General features: G+C 55.3%; 2 protein-coding genes across 10 annotated transcripts in view; one reads left to right on the top strand and one right to left on the bottom strand.

The window, feature by feature from the left end:
• RHOBTB2 (Rho related BTB domain containing 2) overlaps positions 1-7,514 on the top strand; it is a 31,882-nt gene extending 24,368 nt beyond the window's left edge. For all 6 annotated transcript variants that reach the window (XM_074981659.1, XM_074981655.1, XM_074981656.1 and 3 more), the window contains 5 exons: positions 370-488; positions 1,559-1,709; positions 3,298-3,386; positions 4,391-4,496; positions 4,722-7,514. In XM_074981659.1, the coding sequence (XP_074837760.1) occupies positions 370-488; positions 1,559-1,709; positions 3,298-3,386; positions 4,391-4,496; positions 4,722-4,957 (701 nt within the window). In that variant the 3' untranslated portion in view covers positions 4,958-7,514. The remainder of the gene's footprint in view (positions 1-369; positions 489-1,558; positions 1,710-3,297; positions 3,387-4,390; positions 4,497-4,721) is intronic.
• A 138-nt stretch (positions 7,515-7,652) lies between these two features.
• Positions 7,653-12,626, bottom strand: part of LOC142004182 (tumor necrosis factor receptor superfamily member 10A-like) — a 68,127-nt gene continuing 63,153 nt past the window's right edge. For 3 of the 4 annotated variants that reach the window (XM_074981663.1, XM_074981661.1, XM_074981664.1), the window contains 5 exons: positions 12,255-12,362; positions 11,765-11,796; positions 10,520-10,714; positions 10,273-10,354; positions 7,653-9,361 (listed from right to left, as the gene is read on the bottom strand). In XM_074981663.1, the coding sequence (XP_074837764.1) occupies positions 9,072-9,361; positions 10,273-10,354; positions 10,520-10,714; positions 11,765-11,796; positions 12,255-12,362 (707 nt within the window). In that variant the 3' untranslated portion in view covers positions 7,653-9,071. The remainder of the gene's footprint in view (positions 9,362-10,272; positions 10,355-10,519; positions 10,715-11,764; positions 11,797-12,254; positions 12,363-12,626) is intronic. The other variant, XM_074981662.1, reaches the window with a different exon arrangement.

The raw sequence follows: 12,626 nt of genomic DNA, 5'->3' as shown, positions 1-12,626 counted from the left end.
GGCGGATGCTCTTTTGTACCTTTCTTTTCCCATCTGTTAAATGGGGGTCACGATACCCATGTGAGGTGTGCTGGCAGCTGTGGTCTAGGTGATGTGCATTCCTCCTCACTTTCTTCCGATACTGACAACCCCCACCACCAATGCTCACAAGCAGGCAACTGCTGAGCAGGGCTGGAGATGGGAAAGCCTGTTAGAGTGGAATGTCCATTTTGCTCCCTGAGCCTGGGCTGATGCTGGACCATTCCTTGGCGTGACTGCCGCTTCTGCGGCCTCAGAGTTCTGTCCTGGGTGGCTGAGGCTGCTACACAGGGGGCCAGTTGCTGGGCGGTGAGCTCCTTCCTTGACAGAGGTCCCTTTGCTTGTTTGCAGACGTCACCTTCATCCTGGACGACGGTGCTATTAGTGCCCACAAGCCCTTGCTCATCTCCAGCTGCGACTGGATGGCCGCTATGTTTGGGGGCCCGTTTGTGGAGAGCTGTACCCAAGAGGTGAGAAGGGTGGCAGCGAACACCATGGTAGGGCTGGGATTCGCCTTCTCTTCCTCTGCTTCTCTGCAGCCCAGCCCCGCAGTGCTGAGTCCGAGAGAAGGGCAGGCGGGCTGCACCTTGCTCTCTGCAGCACCTGACCGGCAGTTCTGATGAGCCTGCGCTTCCACTCCCTGCACTGCTGCATGGCAGCCCAGAGCTCAGCCATTAAGGAGAGAGAAAAGGCTGAATGCTTTTTGCACTGACTCAGTGCTTTTCCTCACTCGAGGCCGGGCCCAGGGGGCGGAAGGGGAGGGAAGCCAAGATCTCTCTGCAAGCTGGGACTAGAGGGGTGCAAAGAGAAGTCCAGTCAGCAGATCTGGCAAGTTCCACGCAGCAGGAGGAGATTGGATGGGGGGACATTTGGGAGGGCAAACGGAGACTGAGTTCTCTCCATTGCACTCCAGCCCCTGCCTCCCACTCAGCCAGCACAAGGGGGCCTGTAAGCGAGTGGGAATGGTCCCTCGTGCACAGCTGTAGAACTAGGGTGAGGACTCTGCTCCCAATCCCCAGCAGGGTGGGTGCTTGGAGTGCCAGGCATTGTTGCTGTTCTCTGCTTGCCGGGGTCCAGAGGGAGCATACCTGTTCTAGCAGCCTTGGGGCCACTAACTTACACCTGGGCTGGGCAAACCCCTGAACAGCAGTAGAACCAGGAAGTGCCACAGGGGCTGAAACCCTGTCTTCCTTCCCGCCTTGCTGCATAGGATGGGAGAAAATGAGAATCAAGCCCAAGTGGTTTTGGGGGCCATTGCCCAGGTGGTGCTGGGGAGGTAGAAGGCTGAAGTGTCAGGGAAAAGGTCAGACAAGGTGTCTATGCAGACAGACCTGGGGATCTGCACCAGGGCAGCTTCCCCTGCTTTGCAAAGGACAGCTGGAATCCCCAGCGGCGGGTGCAGCCAAGCCCCAAAAAGACCTGGTGGGTGGGAATAAGCTGGCTACTCGGGGACAGGGGAGCGGCAAAGTGTGGGGCAGGCCACAGAGCCTGTGCCCCCTTGGCTGGTAACCTGGTCTGTGCCCACCTCCCGCCTGCACAGGTGGTGTTACCTTACACCAGTAAGAGCTGCATGCGGGCTGTTCTCGAGTACCTGTACACCGGCCAGTTCAGCTCCAGCCCGGACCTCGATGACATGAAGCTCATCATCCTGGCCAATCGGCTGTGTCTGCCGCACCTGGTGGCTCTCACAGGTAACTCAGGGTGCTGTGGGGAGGGCCTGTGGTCGGGGAGCACCCAGGGCTTGGTCATTCACAACCATCCCCTCAATCAGGCGCCCAGAGCTGGAGGAGGGGTTGGGTGACCATGGCTGGCAGCTCGAAACCTGTCTGAGTGACCAAGGACTGAGGGCACTGCTGAGGTCACTACCTCCTCTGGACAAGGAAGAGAAAGCCAGCAGGGGACTTCCAGCAGTGAGCAAAGGGACCCAGAGGCTCTGCCTTATCGGGCCCTCTGTACCTGCCTCCATCGGAAGAGTTGGTGACTCCGGGAGATGGGCCTCCCAAGGTTCTTCCCAGTCGAGCTGAACCTGCAAACCAGCGCCCAAAACCAAGGCTGACAGCGCTTGCTTCTGGGAGTGGGGGCTGGCCTGGTGATCCCTGCAGTTCAGAGGGACACGATCTCGGTGCAGAGCCTTGCCCTCGCAGCATGGGCTGCGACAGCCCCTGCTGGCTCCGTCACCTTTACTGGTCTCGCCCAGTGCAGCGGCTGTAAAGCTGGCCTGAGCACAATGCACATCCAGTTGTCCGAGTGGTCACCTGTAGAATGGGCCAGCAGATGACACTGGTGCTGAGAGGAGCATTTCCTGTGAGCTGTGCACTTGTGCACTGCTCAAGAGAGAGCTGTGGGCTGGCACATGAATAAGCAGCCCATAAATTTCTGCCCTGGGGCCCAAAATTGCTGTCGGGCGGCCTGCTTCATGCGATGCCATGAGCACGTGTCTGAGGGCACATGAAAACGTATGCCGCCCGTGGATGGAGAAGGTAAGAGGGAACGTTGGCTGTGAGGCAGCGTTTGTAGGGCTGGCGCAGTTCAACAGGGCTCCGAAGGCTTGCGGTGTGGTCTGGAGAGCCAGCCGCAGCACGCTGCAGGTCCAGGCCGTAGTGAGCGGTGCAGGGTAACAAATGCCTGAGGGCTTAGGGGGTGGGCAGCAGCCAGGGAGTGACAATTCCATTTCTAGCAACTTCTCAGCCTTCCACATCTGGTTTGGTTCCTCACTGGAGCATACGCCTCCCCCCCGATCACTTCCATCCCAGGACTGGGTCCAAACCTCGACTTTCAGCTCCCACCGGGCAGGGTCTCAGCTCTGCACTTGCCCTCTCCCAGCAGGGTCCAGCTGGAGGAAGACTTAGTGCAAGGCAAGGGGTGGGGCTGGGTCAGAGAGGCTCCTCCATGCTCTGGCTTGCCAGGCACTAGAAGAGCCCCAGAGGGCTTTGATCTTCCCCTGAGTGCCCAGCAGCTGTCCTCACCCAACCAGTTAGCTTGTGGCAGTGCTAGTGCCCAGCAGATTCACAGCGTCGCTTGCCATGCACTCAATCTGTCCCCACTCCCTCCCCGTGTACATCACAGCTTCCTGCCTGTACTAACCGTCACAATAGATACATCTTCATGAAACATTTCGGCCTCAACAGAACAGCACCTTGAGACTAAAATAGCGCTCGCAGTAGTTATTGGTCTGCAGCACATGCACGGCCAGGATGAGCTCCAAGAGGACGTGCTGGTGTCCCAGAACCGTGCTGGGAGTTGCTGGCTAACCCCCGTGTGTGTGTGTGTGTGTTACAGAGCAGTACATGGTGGCCGGCCTGATGGAGGCGTCGCAGATGCTGGTGGACATCGATGGGGACGTCCTCGTCTTCCTGGAATTAGCGCAGGTCTGAGTCGCTCCTCTGGGTATTTCCAGTGCAGCCCTGATGGGCTGCTGCACTCCTGGGGGATGAGAACTCAAGGGGAGAGCAGCTGGAAAGACGAAGCGAAGCCAATGGAAAGCAACTAGATAAACGGCTTCTGCAAGCAGCCACTTCATGCCTAGCCTGCCCATGGGAGGGGGCACTTGCCCAGGGGCCTGGTCTATTAACAGGGCCTCAGCCACTGCCACAGTAGCTCTGCCTGCTCTGGTGAAAGTGTCTTTTGCGTTGAAGATACTTTTCATATGGCCCATGCAGGTTCTCGGGTTGGCTTACTAGGACCTGCATAGAGCAGATCAAAAGCATCTTCAACTGAAGAGAGGCAGCTGTGGCTTTCCTCATCAGGCATGTTGAGTCCAGGAAGAGATGGAGGTGTGGTGTGGCTGCCCTGGGGGCTCATCTGAGCAGGTGCTGGATGGGACTGGGCTGGCCCAGGGCTCCTGTAGGGGGCGAGGCTGGTTGTGGTCCGAGCCAAGGGAGAGCAGGGCAAGGAGGCCCATAAACTTCTGCGCTGGTGGCCAAAATTGCTGTCGGTGGGCCTGCTGCATGCAGTGCCAGGAGCCCGCCAAGCCTTGCATGCTGCCCAGGGCCAGGCTGTCGAGGCAGGATGGGAGACCTCTCAGGGACGCGGGCTTGTGTAAGAAGCAGCGTTGGTGGAACTCTTCCATCGGTATTGAGTGGCTGCCCCAGGTGTTCAGGGACTGCTGTACCAGCCTTCAGCTGAGACATGAAGGCAACACCCTGACCTCTTGCGGTCACAGCAAACCCTAGGGCAGGGTGGTCAGATTCCAGCCTGGGTAACTGCCTCCCCCACTTGCGGGGGAAGCAGATCCTCCTCCGCGCTCTGGTTATCTATGTATTGACCAACTGTCGCCTTCTACCCCAGAGGTGGCGGCTTGGCAGTTTGTAAGGCAGGAGCTGTCCCTTGCGGGTATTGCGTCGGTGCTCACAGCCTTCTGCCTCTCTTCCAGTTCCACTGCGCGTACCAGCTGGCAGACTGGTGCCTCCATCACATCTGCACCAACTACAACAATGTTTGCCGGAAGTTCCCTCGGGACATGAAGGCCATGTCAGCAGGTCAGCACTAGCAGCCGCCCTCTGCGTCGCTCCCCAGGAGGGTGGAGGACAGCTGGGGGGACAGTGGGGTGAGGCCAAGGCAGGGTAGCCAGCAGAGCAGTGCCCTGCGCCTGGGAAGGGGTTGTGAGCTCCGGGCTGTGGGCACTGTCCCTGCAGGGCTGGGGGGGATGCTACCCCCCCCCGGATTGGTTGTTAACCTGCCCCTGTGCTGCCAAACCCCTACAGAGAACCAGGAGTACTTTGAGAAGCACCGCTGGCCACCTGTCTGGTACCTGAAGGAAGAGGATCACTACCAGCGAGCCCGGAAGGAGCGCGAGAAGGAAGACTACCTCCACCAGAAACGGCAGCCCAAGAGGAGGTGGCTTTTCTGGAACTCCTCCTCCTCCCCTTCCTCCTCAGCAGCCACGGCATCCTCCTCCTCCTCTTCTTCCTCCTCCTCCTCTTCCTCAGCTGTGGTTTGATAACCTCCTTGCCCTCACTCCAGTGGCCCTGTGACAAGGCAGTGGTCGATTGACCTGTACCAGCAGCTGGTCCACCTGGCTTGGAGTAGACACTGCCAGCTAAGCTCCTCAGAGGCCGGGGTAGGGAGGGTGAGTAACCTGCAGGGGGGCCCAGCACCGCAAGCCCCTGGATCCCTTAGGAGTTTGCTGGGGTCCTGGTAGCTGCTCTGGCTGGAGACAAGGTGCAGGAGGACTGGAGCAGGGCCCCTGCGTAGGATTGCTGGGGAGTTGAAGGCTTTGCGGAGACTCAGCAGCAGGAGAGCCTCCCATTTACCGAGGCAGGAACAAGATACTGGACAAGGAAGAAAAAGTTCTGCCGGGTTCGTGTTAACTGGAGGTTGTCTTGTTCTGTCTGGCAGAGGCTCTGCCTGGGACACTTCCAACCACAGCAGGCACATGCTCTGAGCTTTGTGCTGGGGCTCGTTTGACAGTGAGCAACCTTTTTCTTCTTCGCATGGACCAGCCCCCTGCTGACTTCTGGAACTTTTGGAAAGGCAGGGTGCATCTCCTGGGACCAGCCTAAGCCAGCACCAATGTCCAGGGACACCCAGGCAAATTCAGCCTGAGAATCAGTCTCAGGGCTGCAGGTGGAGAATATATTCACAGAGCTGTCAGCTCTCCCACTGACAGAGACCCCTACCAGCTTCCCAGCCCTCTGCCTTCCCTTATGCTTGGTGAGCTCTCCCAGGCGGATGTTGCATTTCACGATCTCTGCTGGGATGCTGGGTAGAGGTCACAGGTTTACCCAGGACTCGGGGTGGGGCGGGGGGAAGCTGGCCAGGGAGGATGGGCAGAGTAGCTGTATTCCCAAAGGAACCTTGTGGGAGAGGATACTACAGTACTGAGGGGGGACCCCAGCTCCTGGATTCTTTAAGAACTCCTCTCTCCCTTCCTGCCAGCAGAGCTCCCCTTGGTTGGGCAGTGAGCTCAGAAGGCTTTGTTGTAATAAATGGGTTTAAAAGCTGAGCCTGATCCCAGTGCGTTTGGATAGAAGATGCAACCTGGGAAGGCGGAGACCACCTGCCGCTGCTGTGGATCTCAGTGCTGATGGCTCACTCTCACTGCATGCCCAGCAAAGCCAGGGACCTGCTGGGAGGAATGTAAGGCCAGATGGGTGAGCTCCGCTGCTCACACGACACAGTGACAGCAGAGCCATCACTCAGTCTTGTGTCAGCCAGGTTCCCCCTGAAGTCAGGAGGAGTTTTGCTAGAGGCCTGCCTGGTCCCACCCATAAATCTCAATCTATGTGACAAAGCCCTGCCTGTCCCTCTTTTGCAGCTGGGTAAATGGAGGCACAAAGCAGCAATTTGCCCTCTGCCAGCTGCCAATCCAAGCTGGGCATAAAACTTGGTGCTAAGGAGCCAGGCTCTGGTCTGGTGCCCTCTCCTACTGAGGGCAGAGCCATGGGGCCCGGAGGCTGGTAAAACAAGGCAGAGAGCAATGCAGGCAGGCATCTCTTGTGGGCCAACTGTGCTGTCCCGTCCCAACATCGGGTAAAGGGAGAGCGGTTCCGTGGCCCCTGCCCTTAGGCAGAAGCTAGGGTCATAGGCTCAAGCCCTTTCTTTACAGCGGTTCCCACTAGGGGGCAGAGAGGCTGCAGCACAGAGTGCATTTTACGCTGCCCTGCAAAGTCCACAGCCGAGTCATGTTAGCCTCCACGCCGGGCGCTGACTGGCAGGGGATGCGGTGGGCAGTGAGGGTCGAGTCCATTCAAGGAACTATCTCCCCTTGCCTCTCCTGGTTGTCGGGTTGGACATCAGTGAATGTGGCTGGTGGCACCTACAATGGAGTCTGGGAGCTCTGGGGGCAGGGGCGCTCTTTTTTTCTGTCTGGGCAGCAGGATGTACCTTGTGAGTGTTCAAGAGCTGGGCAAGGGCGAATGGGGCAGTGCCTTCCATCTCTGTCCCATGCAGAAGGCCCTATTACGGCTTTGCTGGCCACCTGGAAGGGGCAGGTCTGCCCCCAGCAGTTAAGTCCACTTTAGCCAACTGCCTCAAGACCTGCTTTGTGCCTGGGAAGAAAAAACTCCCCCCCCTAGCATGCTGCCATACTGTCCTTGGGAGCCAGCCTCCGTCCTTCTCCAAGGGAAAGTCAAGTAGGATACAGGCCCCAGATCTCACTGGCTGTTTGAGAGGGCTCTGTCCTGGGCCGGGTAGTTTCTCCACCTTCTAGCTTTGAGAAGGTAGTGGCTTCTTAACAGATCCTCAGTGCTGCCCTTGCTGCTACACAAATCAATCAGGTGCCCCCCCTTAGTTACAGTGGAGGACTTGGCTGCTGCCAGGAAAACACTGTTTTTGACACAAACTGAGGTGGGTTTGCTGCAAGTGCTACTGAAGGTCTGAGTCTCCCTTGCTCTGCGCTTGGCATACAACTGCTATGGGTGGGGAGGGGGTCGTCATGTTTGCATGTGTGAACGGCCTGGAGATGGGGGAGGCTCATTTGACTATGACTCACTGTCAGTAAGAGTTTGCTGTCATGAAGGGGAAGCCAGCAAGGGAGGAGCCCAGCGTGAATTCACACTGAACTGTGGTGACCAGATGGTATAAACACCTGTGACTTCACTCAAGTCAGAGCTTGGTCTCCACTGACACCCAGAGCACTAAACCCACTAAGTCACTATTGCGGCTCAAGGCAGAGGGAAAGAAATGAGAAATGGTAGCGTATAAAAAAGGTTTATTCTTCCTTCATACAAATCATGTATAAAAACAAATATTTAAAAACTGGCTGGGCCAGAACTCTGTACAAACAATTACCACACACAGGACAAAGGAATACAATCCTATTTTTATATTACCTTTTAAGTTAATACATTTAAAATGCCTAATAAATACTTAAATATAGCATCTACTCTAGCCTCTTGTTTTATGCACAGCTTTTAAAGCCCTGAGGGGGCAATCTGACATTCAAGCCCCGAGTCTCCCATGAGATGCTGGGTGTGAGGACGGAGGGTGACTGCTGTCTACGCTGCATGCTGAGCAGAGGCTGGCGAGAGTAGCCAAGCCCCGCCTGCAGGTGCTAGTCTAGCTTTTTGGAGGGGTGCCCCTGTAGCAGCTACAGCCGGCTCAGTAACAGCAGTTAATTTCACAGCCAATAACTGTCCCTGCACTGTGTACAAGAGATACAGGACTCGTGTCCTGACAGTATGTCCCTATCCACCCAACAGGAAAGTAACACCTGCAAGTTAAGATGGCAGTGCTGTTGGCCCCATTGTGCAGAAGGGGACAGGAAGCACAGATGGGCCCAGGGACTCGCCCAAGGTCCCACATACAGTCTGACAGACCATGGACATAAACCCAGGTGTCCCGAGTCCCACATAGTACCTCCACCACAGTGCCACCGCTGCTCTTGGCTGGGATTTGGCATCTTCTCAGAGACAGACACCCCTGTGGATCATAGTTTCAGTACCATCTGCCCCTCACTCCAGTACAGTCCTCAGGTCTCAATTATCTAGTCCTACACTACAGCAAATGGAACAGGGACCTACCGCTAAAAACATACTGCAAGTAACAAAAGACCCAATTAAAACCCACCTACCTGAGATACTGCTAGAGGCTCTGGCCAGCGAGCTGAAGCTAGTCAAGATTCCCAGAAGGGTAAAAGGGCACGCAGCAATTGCAGCAGCAGGGGGTATCACAGATTTAGGTGGATCTCCCTGAATGGCAAACACCAGTTTTGCCTGTCCTAGATCTCACTCGCTGGCAACAGCCATACCCCTGCAGCCAAGAGGAGTCCAGCAATGCCAGTACCACCAGGAGAAGATTTCACTGGTGCTCCATCTAATACTAATGCATTAGCAGAGTCTTTGAAACAGGGTGGGGGTGATACAAGGAAATCCTAGCCTGGAGATCTCAGAGCAACAGATTCTGCTGTTCAGGGAAAACACCTGTGGTTTGTTCAACTGCTTCTGCTGCATCACATACTCTTCCTGGAGCGCTTGCAAGGCTGTCATCTCCAGGGGATGGCCCACTCCCCCCAGCCCAGCTGGGATCTCCCAGCATGCCTTATTCATGCAGCAGGCCAAGAGATACCCAGGATTTGTGGTTCTGGCCTGGAGAGCACAATCCCACCCTGTGGGTCAGTTTAATTCTTCCTCCTCATAAAGGCCAATAAGCTTGGCATGGATAAGATCCGCAACGCCTCGCAGATCCATCTTGTCCAGTGTTTCCAGAAGCTGGTTGACAGAGGCTCCCGCCCCTGTTTTGTTCTGCCAGGTGCATAACATCTGGTAATGCGGCTCCTGCGAGTACTTGTCGCTCCTCTCAGCCATCTCAATCTCATTTTCTGTGAGGAGGAGGGCTCGGACGTACCTTCGCCAGTCCTTGAAGGGCACTTCCTGAACAAAGGTGTCGAAGGAGCGCCGCAGAGCTGGGGGAGAGCCAAGGTACAAGCGCCCCATGAGAAGAGCGTAGATTGGAAGTGCCTTACACTCTGTGTCCCTAACACAGAAATCTCTTCCCGTGGCTTCCATATTCCAGCATGCTGCAGCAGGCCTGCTACTTCTAGAGCTTCAGCAGACCCTCGGTGTACCCACCAGCACAACCCAAGACTCAGAGTAGTATTATCCCAGGGGAGAAAAGGGATATTTCTTCCTGTCCTCACATCATGCCCTGAAGCATGGAGATGATTCACTTTTGTTGCTATTACTCTGTTAAAGGCTCATCCCACTTCTTTTAGTAGAAACAGTTATTTGTCACCAAGAGACCATACAATGTGCCAGCCTCCCTCCTTCCCATCCCCCATGGAGAACCTTAACAGGGGCTAGGAAACTCACTGGGACATGGATTTTGGATGCACAGTTATCCCTGAGGTCTGACACAGTCAGGAACACTCCAGATATAAGGGGGCAGTGGTCTGCTCGAAGGTTCTTTCTCCTCAGGGGATCCTTTGCTTGCCAGGCTGAGGGAACACTTATCTAGAGCTAGGGGAGATGGTCCCTGTCTCCCCCAAGACATGGCTGCTTACGCAAAGGGACTGGTTTGCTTTTATTCTTTTCTGTCCAAAAAGTTTAAGTCTAGTACCATGTTCCCCTCCACCCCCACCTTTTTCTAAGGAAAGAAATCAAACCTGAACCCCAAATGAAAGTTTGTTTTGATTTGTTCCCAGCTGAAAAGATTATGGGGGGGAAGAGGAGGAGAAGAGGGGAAATAACCCTTTAGTACAAGCGTTTTATGAAACATTTTGACCAGCCCTGTTTTCACCTGGGCCAGAAGGGCACCTATTAGCACTATACCACATCCCACAGCACTACAAACAGGCCAGAGCAAAAAATCCCTTACTTTCTATTGGGTCCTTCCCATTCATCGGAACTAGCTTCCTCCTCCTGCTGGTCATCTCAGACACTTGGTTTCCGGGCAACACCTGGGAAGAGGGAAACATACATTGTCACCCTAGACAACAGGTTGGCCCACGCTCAGGGGAGTCGAGAAGGGGAGTCGTCCTGGCCCTTTCCCAGGCTCATGGGCATGTCACATGATCAGTGCCTCCTCCCACCCCCAGTTGTCCCCGGGCACAAGAGTAAGTTACCTCCAGCTTTGAGGCACTGGGTGCCAGGGGAGGATCTGCAGTCTCACGCTGGCTATCCTCCCTTGCTGTTTCCTTGGGGTCTGACACAGCCAGCAACCTGCTCCCAGATTCCCGATCCCACTGCTCATTCCGCTTGTTGTCCTGTGTTCCCTGCCTCCTTTGCGTGCAGCGTCTCAGCCGTGACAGGACATGAGCCTGGGTTGAGGAGCACACCAAAAAAAGCCCCAGCTCTTTAAAGCCAGCGGTATCCCAGGAGGTATCCAATTCCAAGGGAACAGGACTGCAGAGTTGCCCACTGAAGAGTTACTTAAGGAAGATTTCAGATGCTACCATGATGGACTCCCCCTGCCCCCTAACTCTGGCTTTCAGCATCCAAGACCGGGGAGGGTTGGATGTGGTCCCAGAGCTTAAGTGAGACTGCTCAATCTGAGCATCTTTCCTCATCTGGAAGAGGGGCCCCAACCCCCCTGCATTTCTACTGGGGTGGTAGCATCTAACCCCCACCCACCCCAGGGACAGATATGGACTATACCCAGCTTGCAAAGCACACCGCTTCCAGCAGTAATTCTCAGGAGACCAACTTGCAGGAGTTCATTGCCATCAGGGCCATATCCCAGGCCTCATACGCCTCTCCCTTCCTCCCATCATATCCGAACCTAACCCTAGTCTTCCCATGGCCACGCCCCCACCGAAGACACAAGAACGAGTGTGCTATGGAACAGACACCCCTCACAAGCGTGGGCGTGCCAAGCAAACAGCCTGCTGTGTTTGTGACTGATGGCAGATTCCCGGGAAGAAAAAGAGGGATGATTTTCTCATGATGGCAGCAAAGCAACAACGTATTAGCTTCTATGCAGCTGTCTGCTATCTCCCAGAGGCCAAATGGGAGGCGGCGGAGCAGGAAAAGAAATCGCCATGGCCAGAGATTGCCATGAGTCAACTTCATTTCCCTGTTCACCACTCCAGTGGCTACAAGAGCTTCTGGCTCAATACGCCTCCCTTTCTGAGGAAGGGAGAAAAGGAAACACCACCCTTCCCATGTCCTTGGAAGCCCCAGGGCAGCAGCATCCTTACTTGGGCCTAAAGCAGATCTCCCAAGGGAATCTCACATTTTCCAGTTACAGACAAATCTTTGCAAGCCCGGTAGGAAGGAGGGGAAGATAGATTGTGAGTAACAGAGTGAAAGTAAAAAGGCTGATCAGACCCGCTCTGCCCAGGCTGAGCGGCACAGTAAAGCAACCTCACCTTCAGGCTGGCTGACTTCTTTGTATGGTTGCCTGGAAGAGAAGAGAGAACCGATCAGCAGCTTTCACCCCTTCTGCTGAGCCTCCAGCTTCTTCCTTAGGCAGCTGCTTGCAGCCAAGCCCAAGCCAACTCATTCCGACCACACACTAAAGCCGTTTGAGTTGGCTGCTGCGACCCAGCCAGACACCCAACATGCTAAGCTCATCCCTATCACATTGGGGCAGTGGTTCTCTTCAGGTTGACCACTGCAGGCTGCAAATCTCCATATGTCACAGCCCATGTAATACATATTACTTGCATGTCCCCCAAGGCTATCCCACAGGCCACAGCTTCATGCTGATTGGACCCTCGGGTTGAGAGCAAAAGACAGTCAGTGACAGACAACGTTCTAGTTAAGGCTGAACACACATTTCTGTTCAAGGTGGATTTTTGTGGATTCAGCATGCAATTTTCAGTGCCACACCGCCCCTGCCCTGGGGGCGCCTCTTACCTCCAGAAGAGTAACTGTGACTGCATTTGTGCCACACGTAGACCGATAACAAGACCAATAGAAGCAATGGCACTAAAATCCCAACTGCTATCCTGGCTGTAATGCTGCCTACAGGAGAAGAAACAGGATGGAGAATGCACCCATGAAACACTACAACCAGATGCTCCTCAGTCAGCAATTCCAGCAGAGTCACTCACCCTTCACTGGTGCACGTGAACAGAATAAGACCCAGGGAGCCCAAATGCCCACCTTTGGCCTTCAAACACAGCCCAGAGTGAAACACAAGCTCCCACCCATTTGCGGCTCGCTGCTGTAGATACGTAATTTGTATCGGCAGAAGTTCTCCCTGTAAGCTGAGCACTTGGGTGGCTG

This window comes from Carettochelys insculpta, chromosome 31 (assembly GCF_033958435.1).
Source record: "Carettochelys insculpta isolate YL-2023 chromosome 31, ASM3395843v1, whole genome shotgun sequence".
NCBI classification, from domain to species: Eukaryota; Metazoa; Chordata; order Testudines; family Carettochelyidae; genus Carettochelys; species Carettochelys insculpta.
The sequence above is the reverse complement of the archived record's forward strand: the minus strand, read 5'-3'. Positions and strand labels throughout refer to the sequence as shown.